General features: G+C 43.3%; 1 protein-coding gene across 1 annotated transcript in view; it reads right to left on the bottom strand.

The window, feature by feature from the left end:
* Positions 1–16,785, bottom strand: part of LOC144497177 (olfactomedin-like protein 2B) — a 56,021-nt gene extending 39,236 nt beyond the window's left edge. The window contains exons 1-2 of the mRNA XM_078218010.1: positions 16,488–16,785; positions 15,562–15,825 (exon numbers count right to left, since the gene is read on the bottom strand). Of these exons, the coding sequence (XP_078074136.1) occupies positions 15,562–15,825; positions 16,488–16,664 (441 nt within the window). The 5' untranslated portion in view covers positions 16,665–16,785. The remainder of the gene's footprint in view (positions 1–15,561; positions 15,826–16,487) is intronic.
* Between the last annotated feature and the right edge of the window lie 6,151 nt (positions 16,786–22,936).

Below are 22,936 nucleotides of genomic sequence, written 5' to 3'. Positions count from 1 at the left end.
ACATCTTCCCTCCGAACATCTACTTCCTCCAGCCTATCAGCCTGTGACACCATCTCTTCCTCAAAAACATGGCCCCTCTCCTTGGTGAACACCGAAGAAAAGTATTCATTCATCACCTCTCCTATCTCTTCTGACTCCATGCACAAATTCCCACTGCCATCCTTGACCAGCCCCAGCCTCACCCTGGTCATTCTTTTATTCCTCACATAAGAGTAAAAAGCCTTGGGGTTTTCCTTGATCCGACCCGCCAAGGACTTCTCATGCCCCCTCCTAGCTCTCCTAAGCCCCTTTTTCAGCTCATTTCTTGCTAACTTGTAACCCTCCATCGAGCCAACTGAACCTTGTTTTCTCAACTTAACATACGCTTCCTTCTTCCTCTTGACAAGACATTCCACCTCTTTTGTGAACCATGGTTCCCTCACTCGGCCATTTCCTCTCTGCCTGGCAGAGACATACCTATCAAGGACACGCAGTATTTGTTCCTTGAAAAAGTTCCACTTATCATTAGTGCCTTTGCCTGACAATCTTTGTTCCCATCCTATGCTTCCTAATTCCTGCCTGATTTCATCATAATTACCTCTCCCCCAATTGTAAACTATGCCCTGCCATATGGCCCTCTCCCTCTCCATTGCAATTACAAAAGACACTGAATTGTGGTCACTATCTCCAAAGTGCTCTCCCACAACCAAATCCAACACTTGGCCCGGCTCATTTCCCATTACCAAATCCAATGTGGCCCCACCTCTTGTCGGCTTATCCACATATTGTGTCAGGAACCCCTCCTGCACACACTGCACAAAAACTGCCCCATCCGAACTATTCGACCTATAAAGTTCCAATCAATATTTGGAAGGTTAAAGTCCCCCATGACAACTACCCTGTGACCTCCACACCTATCCATAATCTGCTTAGCAATTTCTTGCTCCACATCTCGATTACTATTTGGGGGCCTATAGTAAACTCCTAACAACGTGACCGCTCCTTTCCTATTCCTAACCTCAGCCCATATTACCTCTGTAGGCAGATCCCCTTTGAAATGCCTTTCTGCAGCCGTTACACTCTCCTTGATTAACAGTGCCACTCCTCCACCTCTTTTACCAGCTACCCTACACTTACTGAAACATCTATACCCCGGAACTTCCAACAACCATTCCTGTCCTTGTTCTACCCATGTCTCCGTAATGGCCACAACATCGTAGTCCCAAGTGCCAATCCACGCCCCAAGTTCACCTACCTTATTTCGGATGCTCCTTGCATTGAAGTAGACACACTTCAACCCACCTTCTTGTCTGCTGGTACCCACCTTTGACCATGATACCCTTCCCAGTACCTCACTACACTCACTGACCTCCGGACTACAACTCCTTTTCCCATCCCCCTGACAAATTAGTTTAAATCCCCCCGAATAGCCGTAGCAAATTTCCCTCCCAGGATATTGGTGCTCCTCTGGTTCAGGTGCACCCCGTCCTGTTGGTACAGGTCCCACCTTCCCCAGAAAGTTTTCCAATTATCCACATAGCTGAAACCCTCCCTCCTACACCATCCCTGCCTCCATGTGTTTAACTGCACTCTCTCCCTGTTCCTCAACTCGCTATCCCGTGTCCCCGGCAACATACCAGAGATGACAACCTGTTTTGTCCTGGCTCTCAGCTTCCACCCAAGCTCCCTGAATTCCTGTTTTAAGTCCCCGTTTTATGATCCAACTCATTATCAAAACAGTACCTTAAATATAATTTGAAACAAGGGTATGTGGCACCAGCTGTTTGTACATGCTGGTCATGAAAAGCAATGACCTCCATTAAACCTCGGTGTTCTATAACAGTGTCCACGATGTTGAACTGTACTTTAGAATTGGAAACCAGGTCATTGAGTGCATTTAAGACCGAGATTGACAGGTTCTTGATTGATAGAGGGTTCAAGGGTCATGGGGGAAAAGCGGGAGAATGGGGTTGAGAAACTTATCAGCCATGATTGAATGGCAGAGCAGACTTGACAGGTCGAATGGCCTAATTCTGCTCCTATACCTTATGATCTTAATTGCACTTTCCTATTCCTATTTTGGCACGGTAGCACAGTGGTTGGCATTGCTGCTTCACAGCGCTAAAGGACCTGGGTTCGATTCCCGGCTTGGGTCACTGTCTTTTATGGAGTTTGCACATTCTCCCCGTGTCTGCGTGGATTTCCTCCAGGTCCTCCGATTTCCTCCCACAGTCTGAAAGACGCGCTGGTTAGATGCATTGACCCGAACAGGCGCCAGACTGTGGCGACTAGGGGAATTTCACAGTAACTTCATTGCAGTGTTAATGTAAGCCTTACTTGTGACTAATAAATAAACTTTACTTTACTTTATTCAGTTGAAGAAATCAGACAACTTCCTTGTCAATGAGCTTGTTACATAAGAACAGGCCATTTAACCCTTGAGCTTTTTCTGCCATTCAGATGGATCATGGCTGATCTGCACCTTAACTCCATCTACCTTTGTTGGTCCCACAACCCTTGTTGGTTCCCTGACCTTGCCTACCAAAAATCAATCAACTTCAATATTTTCCACTGAACCTCAGCTTCAACAGCTTTTTGGAGGAGAGAGTTGCAAATTTCCACTTTTTGTGAAGAAATATATCCTGAGATCACTCTAATTTTAAGGTTACATCCTCTTGTTCTGGACTCCTGCACCATTCTAAATGAAGAACTCAATTACATCACCCAGTAATCTTCAATACTTATACGTCACTAAAGTCACCATAGGCCCAGATGGCGGGTGGGGGGAGAGCTGACTGGTGGTGATTCAAACTGAGGATCACCACAACTCAGGCAAGCGGCAAGGTTGAGAAGACGTGCCTTCATGAATAACCTCAGCCGGTACGAGAGTTGAACCTGTGCTGTTGGCATCACTCTGCATCATTAAGCAGCTGGTCCAGCCAACTGAGCTAAACCAAGCCCATATGTCATTACAGGAAAACTGGATTAAAGGATATTGGTTGCGTCTGACATCTATATTAGGTCCTTCTCATAACTCTCTGACAAGACTGTTGCAATGAGAAGCTTGATAGGAACATTAGCTTTCAGGAAAACGATGTTGCATTGGTTTCTGTGTACCATGTTAATCCAGTTTCATTTCTCAAACAGCCTTACTTTATGTATGTTTCTGGGCCTCCATTTAGGAATATCCAGATTCAATTACCTGTGCTTGTACACACTGTTAATAACCCCATTATGAGTTGCCATCTGAGTGTTCATTGGAAAGCTTTTGAAGTAACTGATATCCTGAAGTTATCAAGCTCATGATGCAAGACCAGCTTCCCACATTTAGTCAGCTTTAAGCAAGGTTGATTTATCCAGTGGCAGCTCACAAAACCCATGAAGAACTGGGTCTCTGCTGTTCATGAAATGGAGGAGGCCAATTAGCTTATGTTTAACATGTGAAACAACTTGCCATCAACTGCAATCCTCTCATATAATACGTGCCAGTTCACAGGTCTCACCTCGATCTGCAGTATCCCAATGATGGGTCAGTCGGCATTTGGAATTCTGATGCGGACACACTCAAAGAACCAAACTTGTTTCCATTGAAAAGGATTGTGAGGAGATGTGATTTGAGATTTTAAAATGCTGCCAGAAATGGATAATTTAGTGGCTGACATTTTTTTTAAAACTTGGACCATGAGCAAAGATCTAGGGAACACAAGCCCAGTATTAAAGAGAGTCAATTAAGACAAAATAGAAGGAATTACTTTTCCTTACAAGGTAAGGGATAGGTGGACTCTGCTCCTTGAGGAGATTATTAATACTCTGTCACCAAAGGTATCTTTAAAAAATTACTGTGTGAATATTGGATTAGGAATAGGGTGGAGGGTTATAAGGGAAATCTTGAGCTGTTAAAATAATGCAAATATTACAACAAAAATGGGAACTAGTCAATGAGAAACTATAAAGCCTCAATGTTACGAGCTAAGCTTGATTAACTTGGGTGGGAGAAGGAGGAGGAATAGGTAAACGTTTTCAGGGCCTTTCCTGGGATAAATGGGGATGGGAGGGGTCTGTGATGGAATGAATTATGTCTTGTCCATGAAGGGACTGATGAATGAATTGGCCATTTCAAATTCTGTAATCTCTATCTATAATGGAAACACTGTTTAAAAACAGTTGTTTAAATTCCAGGAACATTTTGTTTGGCGCAGAATCTTGATGAGTAAAATTGACAATTTTGTTCAGTTTGCCTTCCCTCTTTCCCTCCTCCTCCTCAGTGTTCTAGAATTTGGTTCTGTGACTTTAATGACATATAAAAATATTGGAGATTATGGGGTCATATAATTGTTTATTTTCTATCATAATTGCATTTCAAATTCATCAATCATCTTAAGGCACTCCCCATCTATCTATTCAGGTGGAAATAAAGGCGCCATTGCCCTGTTTGAAGAAGAACAAGAGAATTCTTCTGGTTCTTGGGCCAATGTTTATGGTTCAAGTGTCATTGTCAAGATTAGAACTGCCAGTTGTTCATCCCATTGCTGTTTGTGGGATTTTGCTATGAATAAAATGGCAGGCCTCTTTGCCAACCTAACAATAAGTGTACAATGTAACTCAGTGAATATGAAGCACTTTGGACTGTTTCTGAGAAGCAAGTTGAGATAGTATATAAATCCAATTTCTTTCTTTTCTGTACCCCAGCTGGAACCTGTGTATTTACTGGATGAATCTTTCAACAGTTACCAGCAGGTAAATGATAGCTACAGTTGCCTCTTTTTTATTCTACTGAAATCTTGATAAAACTATTGTTCTTGGCTCTTACAGACAGAAATTACTGTTTCACTCCAAATGGCTACTGGAACAATATTTTATTGTCCACAGGATCTTTCTTACGGTGTTCTGGCCTAAATGTCCTTGAATTCAATGGTGATTGCTTCTTCATTGAGCATCCTGTGTCTACTCTTTGGAGTTAAGCTTGGCTTGATTGGCTCTGAAGAAACTGCATGTTCAGCACACACATTAATATGTCCTGACACTGCAGACCACTGCATGGTCTTCTATCATTATTGCTGCAGTTTTTAAAAAAGGTTTGAAAGAGCAAGTTTCCCTTATGATGGTGGTGGCGGTGGTGGTGGTGGGAGCAAGGTTGGAAATAAGAGGAAAATGAGGAAATTTTGCATTTTAAGTAGTGAGAATCAGCATCCACTCCCAGGTCTTGTGGTGATCAATGCAGTTTGTCAATTGTCAATCACGAGCATCTTCCTTTGCATGAGTGTTTCATTTTCCATCAGTCACACCAAACACCTTTCCAGGTGCTTTGAACAGATACTTCTGCTGTGAGCAAGCTGCAGGTTGAAACTTCCCCAAACTAATTTTCAGATCAAAGACCCAGAAAACTTGCAGAGGAAAATGTGATGTTCATTCAGTCAATCAAAGCTGGATTGGATCGAAGGCTAGGTCTCAGAATGGTAAGAACAGTGTGCTAACTCACTCCAATGTCCAATGCCACATTCTATTCTCCTCTCCATCCCCATGAGCCAAACAAAATGAAGGACAAGAAAAAGTCAATCCCAAATTTGTTGCCAGTTAACACCAGTTGGTCTTCCAGGTTAAATAACTTCAGACAACCACAGCCTAGTCCTTTTTTTTTGAGAAAGGTAATTTCCCAAAGCCCGTTACCTATCACGGACTGAGATACCATGCTGAATAAAGTTCAAGATCCAGTCTTCAAGAAGCCTTGCATTGAAGCACATTCGAGGTCGAATGCCTTCTGAAAATCAATGCAAGTAGGTTTGTCTCGAGGGTTTACAACACTCCATAATCTTGAAGAAAATCACAACCTGCCCTCTACATTTCTGAAGAGAATTGGGTTCCCAATACAAGAAAACACCCGGTTCTCCTATCGTTGACGTCCTTCATCTGAAACAAACTCAAAAAGGAAATTCCCTAGTCGAAGGAAAATGTCTGGAGTCCAACTGAAAAGTTTCCAACAAAAAAGAAATGCTCATGTTGCTGTCACAGCACAAGTAAATATAACAATGCCAAAGAATGAAGCAGCCTTTTAACAGTTCCAATAATGTATCTTGCTGGCTGAACTTTGTTCTTGTTTCTGGACTCCAGATTTTTTTATTGGAGTCGACACATGAAATGCAACTCGGCCATGATTTCTGAAGGCCAGTTCCTCACTTCCTTGATGATATGCTGACAAACTGTACTTGCTCTTTTTTACCTTTTAAAATATCCTTTTCCTCCAGGCATTCCTCTTCTGATGAAAAACATTGTCATAGAAAATATAGTCCACTTGTAACGCGACTTGTGTTACACTGAGTGTTAATGGGCTATTTGACCACATGGGCATCACAGTACACTCCATAAGAAATCATCACGTGGTGAAAAGGAGCAGGCATCCCAACCAAGTTTGTTTCCTTTCCCAGCTGAGGAGTGCTCTGACAACAAGCGCTCATATTCATTGTCCCTATGTTGATCAGCTGACTCAGCACCTACCTGCAACCTTTATTCTTTGGACTTCAGTTCCACACAGGACAGCATATTTACAAACTAGACCGTTAAAGTAGTTGGATTTTCATCAGCCCCAGGGAGAGTGTTATATTTAGCTCCTAATATTTAAAAAAATTATCAATCTATTGTGATTCCTGAGATCACAATTCTGGGAATGAATTGCACAAAAGAATGTGATTTGAATGTGGATTACACACCAGGAGCAAGCATTTTCCAATCAACCTGTTTCTCAATGTTTTATTCCTCCAAGAAATTGATAGACATTCTTTCAGAAAGATTTTGAAGAGTTGTTTTAGGACAGCATTGTGGAGCAGATTATGACCCTTAAACACTTCATCTTGCAAACTTTACCAGACTCATCATGTAAAAATTAAAGGCAATTTCTCATTTTAGCCAATACATTGTTCCTGTCGTGGGACATGAAACTTGGGTTTATTAACACCGTAAGGTTTCAAAGATGCTGTACTTAGCAGAGGCAACCATCATAGATTATGTATAATTGCACCCGCTACTCTTTATAAATAGTAAAGTATTTTGAATGACATGTTGTCATGGGGATACAATCCTGTTTAAAACTGCACAGTCCTTTCTTTAATAAGCAAACTGAGAGTTCTGGGGAAACTGCTCTTGCAACCCAATTCTTGCAACCCACCATGTAGGACAAATTATGGCTTCAGACGAGCTTGTGGAGTATGAGGAGCCTCTGGGGACATCAACTGACATTGTTTCCTTGAGCACTTTCACCTTGTGTCTCAATAAGAAGCTGGTAACTATGCAAGTATGTACCCAAATCTTGGATTTTAAATGATGTATATTCCAGCTCTAAGATTGATGCGAGAGATTTACTGAACTCTCAAATGAAGTAATTGGCAAGATTGTTCACCATTGCCAACCTTTCTTGATTTGTGAATCAATGGTGGCATGATTATGCTAACTCGTAGTTTTGTTCTGAATGCTGATTTTTCAGAGCTGATAGTGTTGTTGTGTCAGGCTCACTGCATTCTACTGTCCAGCTTCAACAAATGTGTTTACATGTGGGATATGATGTCACTTGCACCTAATGTTAATGCTCAGTGAGGTATCTGTAAGATATTGTATGGTGGATCTGTCATATTTGACTGTTCCTGCAATCCTGTTGGATATCAACTTCAGCCTAGACATATCTTATGCAGGGTGCATTGGTTATCATCTCCAAGGTTCTGTAGACTCTGGAACAGTTCCTATGGATTGGCTAATGTAACCCCATTATTTAAAAAGGGAGGTAGAGACGAAACAGGGAATTATAAACCAGTCAGCCAAACGTCAGTATTGGGGAAAATGCTAGAGTCTGTTATAAAAGATTTAATAGCAGAGCACTTGGAAAACAGTAGCAGGATCGGACAGAGTCAGCACGGATTTACGAAATGAAAATCATGCTTGACAAATCTACTGGAATTCGTCGAGGAGGTAACTAATAGAGTTGATGTGGGGGAGCCAGTAGATGTCATTTATTTGGACTTTCAAAAGGCTTTCAACAAGGTCCCTGTGTAAAATTAAAGCACATGAAATTGGGGTAGTGTATTGAGAGGAATAGAAAATTGGTTGGTAAACAGGGAACAAAGAATAGGAATAAATAGGACTTTTTCCAAGTGGCAGGCAGTGACTAGTGGGGCTCAGTGCTATTTACAATATATATTAATTAGATGAGGGAACTAAAAGTAATATCTCCATATTTGCAGATGACACAAAGCTGGGTGGGAGGGTGAGCTGTGAGGAGGATGCAGAGATGCTTCATTGTGATTTGGACAATTTGAGTGAGTGGGGAAATGCATGGCAGATGCAGTATAATTTGGATAATTGTGAGGTTATCCACTTTGGTAGCAAAAACAAGGAGGCAGATTATTACCTGAATGGTTATAGAGAGAGGCGAGTGTGCAACGAGACCTGACTGCCTTTGTACACCAGTTGCAGAAAGTAAGGATTCAGGTACAGCAGGCAGTGAAGAAGGCAAATGGTATGTTGGCCTTCATAGCGAGAGGATTCAAGTAAAGGAGCAGGGATGTCTTGCTGTAGTTATACAAGGTCTTAGTGAGACTACATCTGCAATATTGTGTGCCATTTTGATCTCCTTGTCTGAGGAAGGATGTTCTTGCTATGGAGAGAGTGCAGCAAAGGTTTACCAGACTGATTCTTAGGATGGCAGAACTGACATAGGAGGTGAGATTGAGTCAGTTGGGATTATAATCGCTCGAATTTAGAAGGATGAGAGGGGAGGGATCTCATAGAAACCTATAAAATTCTACCAGGACTAGGCAGCGTATTTGCAGGAAGGATGTTCCCGATGGTGGGGGAGTCCAGAACTACGGGGTCACAGAGTATATGTGATAAACCATTTCGGACTGAGTTTAGGAGAAATTTCTACACCCAGAGATTGGTGAGCCTGTGGAATTCTCTACACAGAAAGCAATTGAGGACAAAATATTGTGGGTGGGATCTTGAGCCCGTGTTTGCCGTCCGTGGAATCAATGGCAGGTGCTCAATATCTGGCGAAAGCCGGAAGTTGTGAATCTTGCTGGGGAGATCACAACTTCAGATATTTGCCGCCCCTTGCTGGCGATGTAATCAGGTTCATTTCCGCAATTGGCGTGGACCTAATTTAAATACATTTTAATGTGTCGTCATGTCAGCGCGGTTTACAAGTTCACAAACACACTAACCTGTTGTGGGAATCCCTCTGCAGACATAAAGGTGAATGTAGCCCCCAGGAGAGAGGGACATGGCCAGGCAGTGGTCTTGCAATGTCACTGGCACAGATTGGCACCATGCCAACCAGGCAGTGCCAGTACGGATCCTCATTGGGGGTGGGGGATTCATTTGTATGTGGTGGTGGCTGGGAGCAGACGTGGGAGCTAGGGATGCCAGCAATGGCCGGTTGCAGAGGGGGTAGGGGATGTGGGAGAAGCGCCGGCTCCAACTCCGGGGGTGCGGCAGTGGGGTGAGCCCCTCAGACCTTTTTTCTTGCTGGAACCAGCATTCTGCCACATTCTGGTAAGATCACCCCCTGTATGTTTTCAAGAAGGAGTTAGATTTAACTCTCGGGGCCAAACGAATTAATGGATATGGGGGTGGGGGGAGATGGGAAAGCAGATGCAGAGTACTGAGTTGGATGATCAGCCATGATCATAATAAATGCTCGAATGGCCTACTCCTGCTCCTATTGTCTATGTTTCCATGTGTACAGATTCCTGTGAGTGGCCCATTAACGTATATTGAAGGTAAATGGGTATCAGGAGACATGTCATTGGGGTCACCTCAGAGTTTTATCCCTTTTAAACTGACCTTGAGTTTCCTTTTCCATTTCTGTGCCTCTCTGAGGTGGAGTTTGGGTCAGGAATAAGGGTTAGGGTAGGGTGAATGTGATTCATGGTTTATGTAAATTGCTTGAAATCCAGATGGGCCAGACTTAAATGAATCAACTAGCCTTTCCTAACCTTAATTTTTCTTTGCCCTTATGTGTTATGACCTTTTCTGCCTGTGCAAAGTCACTTGTCCCTCATGTTCAGTAACCCCCTATGTTAGATATACTTCTCTTTTATTAGGTAATTTCCCTTTGTGTTCACTTCCTCTGCATTCGTAACTTCCTCTATATAAGGTTATTCTCCCCCTGTTAATTCACTAGCCATTTCAATGTTGTGGCTACTAGAGCAGGTCAAAGGCTAGGAATCCTGCAGCGAATAACTCACTTCCTGACTCCCCAAAGCCTGTTTACCATTTACAAGACACAAGTCAGGAAAACACTCCACTTGCCTGGATGAGTGCAGTTCCAAAAATACTCAAGATGCTCAACACCATCCAAGACAAAGCAGCCCACTTGATTGCAACCCCTTCCACAAACATTCACTCCTTCCCCAACCGACAAACAGTGGCAGCATGTGTACCATCTACAAGATGCATTGCAGGAACTCATCAAGGTTCCTTAGGCAGCACCTTCCAAATCCATGACCACTACCATCTGGAAGAACGAGAGTAGCAGGTGCCTGGGTACACCACTACCTGGAGGTTCCCCTTCAAGTCACTCACCATCCTGACTTGAAAATATATCGCCAATCCTTCACTGTTGCAGGGTCAAAATCCTGCAGCTCCCTCCCTAACAGCACTGTGGGTGTACCAACGCAGAGACTGATAGCCAGGTTCCGCACACATGAGGACGGCCTCAAACGGGATATTGGGTTCATGTCATACTATCTGTAACCCCCACAACTTGCCTGCATGTGCAAATTCTCACTAGCCGTCCTGTCTGGAGACAATACACATCACTTTAACCTGTGCTTAACCCTCTCTCCACTCACACTGTCTGTACCTTTAAGACTTGATTACCTGTAAAGACTCACATTCCAATCATTATCCATGTAAATTGAGTTTGTGTCTTTGTGCCCTGTTTGTGATCAGAACTTCCACCCACCTGACGAAGGAACAGCCTGTTCCGAAAGCTAGTGGCTTTTGCTACCAAATACACCTGTTGGACTTTAATCTGGTGTTGTTAGACTTCTTACTGGGTGTACCAACGCCTCAGAGACTGCAGCGGTTCAAATAGGCAGCTCACTGACACCTTCTGAAGGGCAGCTGGTATGGGCAACAAATGTTGGTTTTGCCAGTGACGCCCACATCCCGTAAATGAATTTAAAAATACGCTTCCTTATGAAAGATAGCTGTTCCCTGAATTTGGTAATTTCCCAATACTATGCACTTTTCCTTTAATAGGGCAACTTTGCTAGGTTGCATCACCACCCCTTTATATTTGCTACTTTTTCCGATAAAAGGTAACCATGGAAGCCCCCCCCCCCAAACACAGGAGGCAATGCCAGAGTACTGCCCGGACATGACCCTTTCCCTGCAAAGGCTGTGCCTACCTGTATGGCCCTGGTGGGTTCTGCTTGCCAGTTACCCATTTTTTAAAACCTGTTGTAAACTGCACTGCGTGACATCACACACAGGTTGGTAGTGATGGTGCGGGGGCAAGGGGGGGGGGGTGCGGGGGGGGGGCGGTTTCTGCGTGGGGGAGGTTACAGTGAGGAGACCTGTTGGTTATATTTAAATGTATTATGATGGGGATCCTGTCCTTGCATGGTGGGAACCCAATGCTGTTCTCGCCCACAGAAAATGGGGGTGGAAGCTTCCCCCCCCCCCCCTCCCCCCCTCTCATGTTTCTTTAGGTATGTTGAACTTTGCTGTATAAAAACAAACATTTTCCCCATTCACACAGCTAAACCCTGTTCTAGACCCACATTTATATGGTTTTTGGGAGCTGGACTTGTCCCCTATTGGCAACAATGTCACTTCTACAACTTGAGCTTGGTCTCCGCTAGCCTAAGGCTGTGTAGAATAAAAACATGTTGTTCTGACAACCATGGTTATTTGTAACATTATACAGTGCTATGGAATAACTATAGAGTGCAACAAACAAATTCATTATTTTTAATCAGCTCCATACCAATGCCAACATTGTCAATACCAAGGGTATATTAATGTGAAATTGCAAGCCTCCATAAACAACTTCACTGTATGCAGTAAGGGGTAAAATTAATGGGATGTCACATGGAATCAGATCAGTGCTTTTGCACCTAGTAAATAATAAAAGAATAATTTGTATTTATATAGTGCCTTTCATGACAACGGGACTTGGCACAGCACTTTACAGCCAATTCAGTACTTTTGAAGAGTAGTCACTGTAATAATGTAGTAAACATGGCATCTGTTTGTGCATTGCAAACTCCTGTAAACAGCAATGTGATAATGACCAGGTAGTCTGTTCAATTGATGATTGAGGGATAAATCTTGGCCAGGATACTGGAAATAATAGTGGCATGGGATCTTTTATATCCGCTTCAGAGGGAAGAAAGGGCCTCAGTTTAAAGTCTCATCTGAAGGACTGGATCTCCGATAGCACATCACGCCCTCAGTTCTGCATGGGAGTGTCGGCTTTGACTTTTGTACTCAAATGGTGGAGTGGGACTTGAACTCAGAGCCAAAAGTGCTACCAACTGAGCCACAGCTGGTACCTAGACTCTAAAATCAGATTCCGCAGAATAGCAAACAAGTTGGGCAAAAGGAACCAGCAACTAATAACTGAGTAATAGTGATCTGTGAGCTCAATGCCACAAGTGGAACTTGGTTGTGTGCTATTTCTCCTTGGTCATATATTCTATCTATAACACAGGTACTAGTTAATCTCGAGCACCCAACTTCATTGCACTGAGCTGCGCAAGCGGCTGGGTAAATAAACCTTCAACAGGCACCATGTGTGAATAAGCATTGGCAAAACTTCATTTGTTGTTTACAAGGAATGCCAACCTTTCAGGATTGACCTGGGCCTCCTGGAGTTCAAATAATTTCCAGGACCGTGCTGCAAGCAGTAACCTGAGGAAAAAAATCATTCAGGGATGTTAAAAACTGGGATTTTTTAACAAGATGGCATGGTGGCACAATGGTTAGCACTACTGCCTCACAGCGCCAGCGACCCGGGTCCAATTCCCACCTTGGGTCACTGTGTGGAGTTTGCATGGTCTCCCCCTGTCTGCCTAAGTTTCCTCCAGGTGCTCCAGTTTCCTCCCACAATCCAAGGATGTACGAGTTAGGTAGATTGGCCAGGATAAATCATCCGTTAGTGTCAGGGGGATTAGCAAGGTAAATATAGGGGGTTACAGGAATAAGGCCTGGATGGGATCGTTGTCGGTGCAGGCTTGATGGGCTGAATGGCCTCCATCTGCACTGTAGAGATTCTACGGGTGGCACAGTGGTTAGCACTGCTGCCTCACGGCGGCAGGGACTTGGGTTCGATTCCCGGCTTGGGTCACTGTCTGTGAGGAGTTTGCACATTCTCCCCGTGGCTGCGTGGGTTTCCTCAAGGTGCTCCGGTTTCCTCCCATGGTCCAAAAATGTGTGGGTAGGTAGATTGGCCATGCTAAATTGCCCCTTAGTGTCAGGGGGACTAGCAGGGTAAATACGTGGGTTTATGGGAATAGAGCTTGGGTGGGATTGTGGTTGGTGCAGATTCAATGGGCTGAATGGCCTCCTTTTGCACTATAGGGCTTCTATCATTTCTATGATTCTAAGATTTCTTTGAACTTTTGTTTATTAGTTATAGAAATCTCAACTATGGAAGCAAAGGTGATTTGATTGACAATGAAGAATCATCCAATCAGAAACAAAGAGTGGAGTTTTCTGGATTCAGCACCTCCCAGAACGGAGGGACCATTTACGGGTCTGGAGCTTGTTTGACTAATTTAGTCAGGCTCTTTCACTGAGCCACGGCATTATAATCTCACATATGGTTTTCCCAACCTGTCAGGGAGGGTGGTTGAGGTAATGTATTTATTCTGTCCAACGAAGGATAAATGGACCACACATGGTTTCTAATAGCTCACCAGCACTTGTATTTTTGAGGCTGCAGTAGGAATGGAGAGGAGACCAAGGAAATCTGCCCCCACCTGGTCTCACTCTTATCTGGTGCTGCTGCTGCTGGATCAGGGGGGCTGCAGTGAGGTAAGCTGTCCAAAGACAGGGGGAAAAGGAAAACTTCTCGAACCAAGCAGGCATGGATAAAAATAGCTGAGGAAGTTAGCCGCAGAAGTATTGTCATCCAACTTTGAGACCATATAACAAGAGAATCCTGAACCGCAGGAGGACGAGAGATGTGAAAGGCTTTGAGGTGCCAAGACCCACGCACAGCATTCTTCTGCACAACACACCTCAGGACAACACACCTTGCAGCTCCACTCATTCCACACAATGCAGGCACCTCACATTTCCATCTCAGCAGCCAACATTCTCACCTCATCCTATTGCTCTCACTCACATGCCTGTCACGATTCATAAATATTGTTGTTCCATCCTCTCCTCAGAAGCCTTTAGAAGCACTCACACCTGTTTTCACTCCTAGCAGATGAAGAGAACACACAACTTGGGGAGAGATGGACATCTCGGGGAGAGGGGCAAGTTTTGGCCCAAGAGTGACAGACACCTTATCAAACCACTGGAGAAGGAGGTCTGGCCTTGCTCCTTGTGTGCTGTTGGTGATGGTGTTGTTTCTCCTCCTGACCCTCTGCAGAGTTAGAAGATGGAGCTGCATAAGCTGCTCCCATGCTGTGGTGAGGGCGGGTGGCAGGGAAATGCAGCTGAAAGTGAGTGAAATGCTAGATAGCTGAAGTGTCTGCCAAGAAGTTGGCAACCAGCTGTCAAGCAATGGTAGTACTCCCTGAGATAAAATAATGCATGGAAAAGCAGCCTCTCACCTGGCAATAGCTGGAGATCTTGGTTTCACTAACTAAAGCCTTCCTTGCCTATTAGTTTCACTGAAGAAGCTCTTCCTGCTATGCACTGGCCTCAGTGGCACTCGGCAAGTTGCTGACCAGTTGGAAAATAGATGCCCAACTGTGAAATCCAGAGCTGTCATCGAAAATTTATTTTAATTATCTTTTTAAGTGTCTTAATTGATTTCTGGACAGATTGAATGGGGTTCCTATTTAAGTTTCATCCCGGTGAAACCTGGAAGCAGGCGGGGATGTGGAGATCCTGACCCTACCTCACTTTTAGGAGATTAAACACTCTGTATGCATGCATACCCACCTCCCCTTACCTGGGTCAGTTTTCCCCTCAACTATTCTATCTGCTTTACTGTCGGTGTGAGGTCTCTGAATGTGAGTGCATTGGGTGTAATGGTGGGGGGATTAGAGGTGATGATGGCTCCATGAAGAGCACTTGAAATGCCATACCATACAAGGCTACAGACCAAGTGCTGGAAAGTGGGATTAGAATAGATTGGTGCTTGATGGGCTGCACAAACACAATAGGCTGAAGGATCTCATTTTGAGATCTCTCTATGACTCTATGAATTTATTCAATCAGAGTTGCCAATCTTGCATTTCCATGAAGTATGCATGTTCACATGGATCTTTGCTTGCCTATGATGAATGTATTTTTTCTGGCCCCGCCCCCTCCCGAAGTTTTCCAAATACTTTTCCATGAAAACACCCCTCAGGACCCCAAGTTGTATTGGCTGCTGCTCATCAATGCAACATATTCAGCCTTGCAACCAACCTTGAAACTGTTGCTTCCCGCTTCCTGGAGCTTCTGCAGTGTGATTTGCCCATCGCAGGGGTTGAGAGCCGAGGGTGGGGCGAGGCAGGTACACTTACAGTGGGGTCCCGAGCTGATGGTCTCCACCGTGTACGAATCGTCCGGCCTGACGGTGCCTTCTTGAATCCGGTGACAGGCGTCCCGGCCCAGGGGCGTCAGCACACATTTACAGCGGCAATCCGAGCCCTCGGACACGGCTTTCACTTTGTCATGATCCCCTAGCAACTGGAGGCAAGCAAAGAGCAAGTCAGAATGTGTGCGAGAAAGAGAATACCAAACATGTTAACTATAGAGCAGCAAACCTGCGGTCATGACAGGGTGTGTTAACGTGCAGAGAGGGCTCTGTCTAAATAGTGAGTGCCCGGTGTTTTGGTAATGTTACATTGTGGCACTAAAACATTTAGATACAAGTCTCTATCCTAAATCGAGTTAACTTTATAGGAAAACCGCAGTTATAAGTTCCTGCACAACAATCAGATAACTCAGAAATTTGCAAATTAATATCTTGCAGCTTTGAATTCAAATAAAAGAGGTGTCAGGGTTCCAAGGGGCAAGAGGTGCTCGCCTTTCTCCTGAACACAGATCCGTCTCAATTTCACTCATTAGAATTAGATTTACAAGTAAAACCGGTGCAAATGGCAATGGTGCCGAATGGAAACTAAAAGTTAAGAAATGTGTTTGCACACAAAGAGCAGGTTTATTGTTAGACTGAAATAATAATATGTAACGAATACAGATCATGTAATTCCTAATGAAATCCAGCAGCACAGAGCGAGCAGCTCCTTTCTCTGCTGCTTTGTCGAAGATGCAAGCGCTTATTAAAACATAGCTGCAATTGTTTTAGTTTTGTCCGCCAAACAAACCGCCACTAAAAGTGCTGGTTTTACCTCTGTCAGGATGCTGTCCTGTCTCTCGGTTTCAGTTGGCGATGCCCTGGCTTCAGTTTCACGTTTCATTTCCTCCCAAACGACTGACACCGGCCTGGGATTTTCCCCGGTGATGTTGGTGACCGGCAACCCTCTGCACAGAGCAAAGCTCAAGATGAAGACAGCTCCCCAAAGCATCTTAGCCGTCAGCGGAGGGGAGCTTTCGGCACTAAGTCCTCACCGAAGTCTGGTCCAGTCGATGGCAGGATTCCCGAGTGTAGTGGCAGCTGCCAAGAAGCTGCGGGGAAACGAACGCCAAACTCTACCCCCCCCCCCCTCAAAAAAAGGCAGCAGACACAAAATTAAAATACTCTAGAGAGTGCTTTGGTTTCCTCACGGAGAGTTGAGTAGTGGGCGGCGGGCGGGGGGGGGGGGGGGCGGTGATGGGTAGGATAATCACCAGTTGCACAGATAATTTTGTATTTCCATACACAACAACCCCCTATGTGAAGAGAGCACACACTCCCAGTGTGCAGCTGAGCTGGGTATCTTGTAGCTCACAGCTGACTGACTGAATGGACTGATGGAAGCTAGGAGGAGTCCTACTCCCAATAGTTAGCAGAATGTTGGTTGAAGTGTGACAGCCTGGAGAACAAAACACCGAAACAGAAATGTGGAACTTGCATCTAAAGAATTCCAACCATAGTCCAAATCTAGCAAAGATTCAAGCAAAGTGAGATGAGGAAAAATAAATTTGGACATATTTCCATATTCTCAAAGATGGATGAACATTTTTGTGATGTAATGGCTTTTAGTTCTATTGTTTTAGGTTTTCGAGTTTAAAATGAAAAATATCAACCTGATAGATACAAAGAAACGATTTCCTCTGTTAAGGATGTCAAGAATGAGGGGGCATAATCTTCACAGTAGAGTTAAGCTATTCAGAAGGGAAATCATGAGACAACTTTTCATATAAGAGTCGTCAAAATTTGGAATTATTTCTTCCAACGGTCAATGATGCTGAAATAATTAATTGGAGGGCGATGGAGCAAAGGCACGAAACCATAATCTAATTGAAAGGTGCAGAAGGTTCGAGGAGTTCTGTGGTCTATTCCCGTTGCTACTAATTAAGGCTTCTAGTGGTTTTGGCGAAAATGATACTTTAAATCATTCAGATATATGTTGAATAAATGTCTTCTATCTGAATAGATCAAAACAACGTGAACTGGAGTATTTGCTTCAGTGTCTTATCAATCAAAACTCTTAGTGGTGCTATTAACAAGGAAGTGCATTGTAATTAAAACCAGTTCCTGAAAGCAAATATAAAGAATTATACATAGTTGAATCATCTCATATAAAGCAGGTCAGCGCTGAAAATATTTTCAAAAGAATCGTATCAAATGAAATCTATATGTCCTATTCGTTCTTCATTCAGATGGTAAAATGTGTTGAGGCCAGAGATTTTATTGAGTCTCTTGTTCTAAGTCATACTGTCGGGAGTTGGCATTGAACATAATTTAGGGACTTCCTTACTGAGGTGGAAAGAAGATTGCTCCGAGGCTGCGCTTAAGCACCTCTTCCAGGTTAATTATTGAGCGACACCCACAGAAGACAAATCGGCACTGCAGATCGCCGACTTACCTGGAGAATGATGAATTATTTATTAAGGTCTAGAAGGTGAGGAAATGAAAATAACTCCCCAAAGAATCAAAAGGAAGATAAAGGATCCACCCATAAATGAGGCTGCTTCTTATGACCTAGTAAGAGTTTTAACAACAACAGGTTAAAGTCCAACAGGTTTATTTGGTAGCAAATGCCATTAGCTTTCGGAGCCCTGCTCCTTCATCAGATGGATTGGATATCTGCAGATATCCACTCCATTTGCAGATATCCACTCCATCTGACGAAGGAGCAGGGCTCCGAAAGCTAATGGCATTTGCTACCAAATAAACCTGTTGGACTTTAACCTGGTGTTGTTAAAACTCTTACTGTGTTTATCCCAGTCCAACGCCGGCATCTCCACATCATCTTCTGACCTACACAGATTCTGAAGATTGTCGGTCTGTGCTATGTTATCTGATCTCAATTCACGCAGTCATTGGGGAACTACCATGGGTCTGGGCTAGAATAGGGGTGTAATCAGTCAGGGATACCACTCTGAATTGCTATTCAGCAACCCCTTGCTTATGCTCAGGGTAGCTGTTGTCTGCAGGTGCCCTGGAACCACAACTCAATGAGAATCAACGTCTTAGGTCAGGAGGAAAGAAAATTAAGAGGGAAAAAGAACACCTAATAATGGATCTGTGGTTCCCACAGCTCTCCCTGGACCTTTTCTTGGTTTCACAATTGCATCATTATATTACACAAGGCACAGTTTGTCTTTATTCCAACATAAGAAATGGAGACCTGCCAAATTAAAAGCCATTTGTTGGTTTTATATTCGTGCATTAGGGGTGTAGATTCACATCAATGTGTTAATAATGTGGAAGTTATTGAAAACATCGAATAGTTTCAGACACAAACACAGACAGAAAGAATAGGCCTATTGTGTTCGTTAGGGGCCTCACCGGACAAAATAAAAGTGGGAAAACATTGTTTATAAGAATTGTTTTCTCTCATTGGATTTTTGTTTACAAACAGGTGGTCGCATCCACAGTCACTTTTTTTTTATACTTTTCCAATTCAATCAAATCAAATCCAATTCAGAGTCTCAACAAGTTGAGACATTTCCGATCCAGGCTGACAAGACAGGGCGGGCGACTAAACCACCCTGTCCTGGGCCTGATCTACATGAGTCAAGCTGATTGGAGAAGGGGGAGGATCCTCCGCCAAGGCTTGAGCTCTTAGCCAAAAGGCCGAGATGCCGCTTTTAAAAATTGCTTCACATGAAACATATGAAGCCTCAGCATAACCTCATGACCTCAACCAAGTGCAGATCCGATACTACACTTGATCTTAGCCACTTCTCTGCATCGCACTGTCACCGTGAATTGTTGTCAGACTAAGGTCAACAATATGCAGTCAAAACCTGTGTAATCTTTTTGTCCAGGAGGTTAAAATAGACAGACAGTAAAGGAATACCAACAGGGTGGTAAAATTACTAGACTAGTAATTTAAAGACCTGGACTGACGCTCTGAAGACATGAGTTCAAATCCCACCATAACAGCTGTGTAATTTAAATGTGATTAAATACATTTGGAACTAAAAACAAACTAGTATCAGAAATTGTGACTTCAAAACTACCCAATTGTTGTATAAATCCATCTGGTTTCTTGAGGGAAGGAACATAGGAATTAGGAGCAGAAGTAGGCAAATTCAGCACTTGGAGCCTGCTCCACCATTCAATCAAATTCTGGCTGATCTCTCCCTGGTCTCAAATCCACCTTCCCCCATGTTTCCCATATCCCTTTATCACATTTTTTATTAGAAATATATCTATCTCCTTCTTGAAACCATTCAATAATTCAGACTCCACCATGCTATGAGGCAGGGAGTTCCACAAATTCACCACCCTCAGTGAGAAGTGGTTCCTCCTCTTCTCAGTTTAAATTGACTGCCTCTCAACCCATACCTGTGACTTCTTGTTCTAGATTGCCCCATAAGAGGAAACATTTTGTCTACATTTACTTTATCAATCCCTTTTAAAATTTTATATACCTTGATGAGATCCCCTCTAATCCTTCTAAACTCCAGTGAGCATAAGCCCAAACTGTTTAATCTCTCTTCATATGTCAACCCTTTCATCCCTGGAATCAATCTGGTGAACCGCCTCTGAACTACCTCCAATACCACCACATTGAAAATTGACTGGTCTTGCCGATATGTCACTCCAGATCCACAGTAAGGTGGTTAACTCTGAAATGGCCAAATAATCACATTCTTTATAGTGACAAAGTCCTGCCTTCACACTGAAGTACTGGCCTTTGTGTTGTGTGGCATAACCACCATTCTAAAGGGGTATATTCAAAACAGATCCAGCAGTTTAAAGCTGGACATTCATGAGGTACAATGGGCCACCAGCAGTAGCAAAATTACATTCCACCACAATCTGGAATTTAATTACCTGACATATCCCTCACAGTCACCAAACCAGGGGACCAATCCTGGTTCAACAAGCAATGTAGAAAAGCATGCCAGGGACAGCACCAAGCGTGCATAAAAATTAGGTTTCAATTTAATGAATGTACATCTTAGTTATTATAGATTCCACAGCCAACTGATCAGATCAAAGCTCTGCCACATCTAGTCATGAATTGTGGTGAACAATGAAACAACTAAGGAGAGGAAGAGACTCCACAATATACCATTCTCCATGACGAAATAATCCAACAAATCAGTGCAAAAGATAAGACTGATGCATTTGCAACCATCTTTAGGCAGAAGTGTTGCATTGATGATCCATCTTAGCCTCCTCTTGAGGTACCCAGCATCAGGTGCAGTCTTCAGCCAGTTTGATTGGTTGTGGGCCCTGACGACATCCCAGCAGCAGTGCTGAATACCAGTGCCCTAGAACCAATCACACACCTAGCGAAGCTGTTCCAGTACAGCTACATGTCTGGTATCAGCCTTACAAAGTGCATGCCCTATCCACCAAAAGCAAGACAAATCCAATCCAGCCAATTATAACTCCACCAGTTTGCATGCAACCATCAGAAAAGTGATGGGAAGTGTCACTGACAGTGTTATCAAGTGGCACATAGACAAGAATAACCTGCTCACCAATGTTTGGTTTGGGTTACGTCAAGACCACTCAGCTCCAGACCTTATTATTCCAAACATGGGACAAAGGAGCTGACTTCCAAGGTGTGTTGGGAGTGAATGCTTTGACATCAAGGAAGCATTTGACCGACTGTGGTGTCAAGGAGACCTGGTAAAATTGTAATCATTAGAAATTAGGGAGAAAATTCTCCACAGACTGCAAATCATACCTCGCACAAAAGAAGATTGTTCTGGTTGTTGAAGGAAAAACACTTCAGCCTCAGGACTTTGCGACAGAAGTTCTTAAGGGCACTGTACTAGACCCAACTTATTTCAACTGCTTCTTCATGGTGTTCCCTCCACCACAAAGTCAGATGTGTGGATGTTTGCTGGTGATTACATTATGTTTAGTTCCATTCACAATTCCTCAGAAAATGAAGCAGTCCAATGCTGCATGCACAAACACCTGACCACCATTCAGGATTGAGTTGATATGTGGCAAGTTACATCCTCACTCTCCCTGTTCACCATCTATCAGGTACAAGTCAGGGATGTGATGAAATACTCCCCATTTGCCTGGATGACCAATACTCAAGAAGTTCAGCGTCATCTAGGACAAAATAAATACTTTGATTGGCACCCCATCCATCACCTTAAACATTCACTACCTCCATCCCAGCACACAGTGATAACAGAGTGTACCACCTATATATATATCTATATATTGCACTGCAGCAACTCACCAAGCCTCTTTTGATCCTTTCTCAACCCGGGATTGCAACCACCTAAAAGAGCAAGGGCAGCTAGCACATAAAAACACCGTCACCTGCAAGTTCCCTTCCAAGAGTCAGACCATCCTCACCTGCTAAAATGTCATTGTTCTTTCACCATTGCTGGTTCAAACACCTAGAACTCCCTTTCTGATAGCATTGTGGGTGTACCTATATCCCAGATATGAGGAGAAAAACATGATGTGTATTGGGTTGTGTATTGATGTCTTATGGTCTTATGGGTTAAATTCCGAGTGATGAAGAAGCAAGTTGGAATCCAGTATACATCTGCTTATGAAAGTGTGAGAACCTCAATACCTTTTAGTAGCAAATTAGAGAATAAAAATACTTCATATTAGATGACAATCACAGTTCCAGTCAAGCTTCTTGTGGGTTCTCAGCTGTACTATTGGGGCCCCAATGGAGTGAAGGCTAGATTCTTTTCCACAATATGGGAGGGAAAATTCAGGTGTACATTTAGTCTTGTCTCATCCCAGTGGCCAGTTCCATGATTGCTCCTTTGGAACAAATTGCCCAATTACAGATTCTTTTTTAATTAAGAGGTAGAGGTCATTATGCAAATTAAATATATATATTATATATATATATATATATAAAATGATTGCCTTATAAAAACTTTTAATAACAAAGGAAGCAAAAGACTGAGGACATTATAAAGTGTTACACTGCCATTTGAATATCTTGGTTGTTACAACGCAGAAGGAAGACATTCAGCCAATCATGTTTGCACTGACTTGCCGAATGGGCAAGTTACTTAGTGCTATTATCCCTCCTCCACATAACTTTGCACATTCTTCCTTTTCAGAGAACATTCTACTTCCTTTTTGATTGCTTTCATTGAACCTGCCTCCACCACACTTTTAGACTGTGCATTCCATACACATTGCATGAAAAGGTTTTTTTCTCATATTGCTTTTGCTTCTTTTGCCAATTACTATAATTCTGTGCCCTTTTGCTCTCAATCCTTTCATGAATGGGAA

Source organism: Mustelus asterias, chromosome 8 (genome assembly GCF_964213995.1).
Source record: "Mustelus asterias chromosome 8, sMusAst1.hap1.1, whole genome shotgun sequence".
Lineage (NCBI taxonomy): Eukaryota > Metazoa > Chordata > Chondrichthyes > Carcharhiniformes > Triakidae > Mustelus > Mustelus asterias.
Note: the sequence above shows the minus strand (reverse complement) of the source record. Positions and strands in the feature narration are given on the sequence as shown.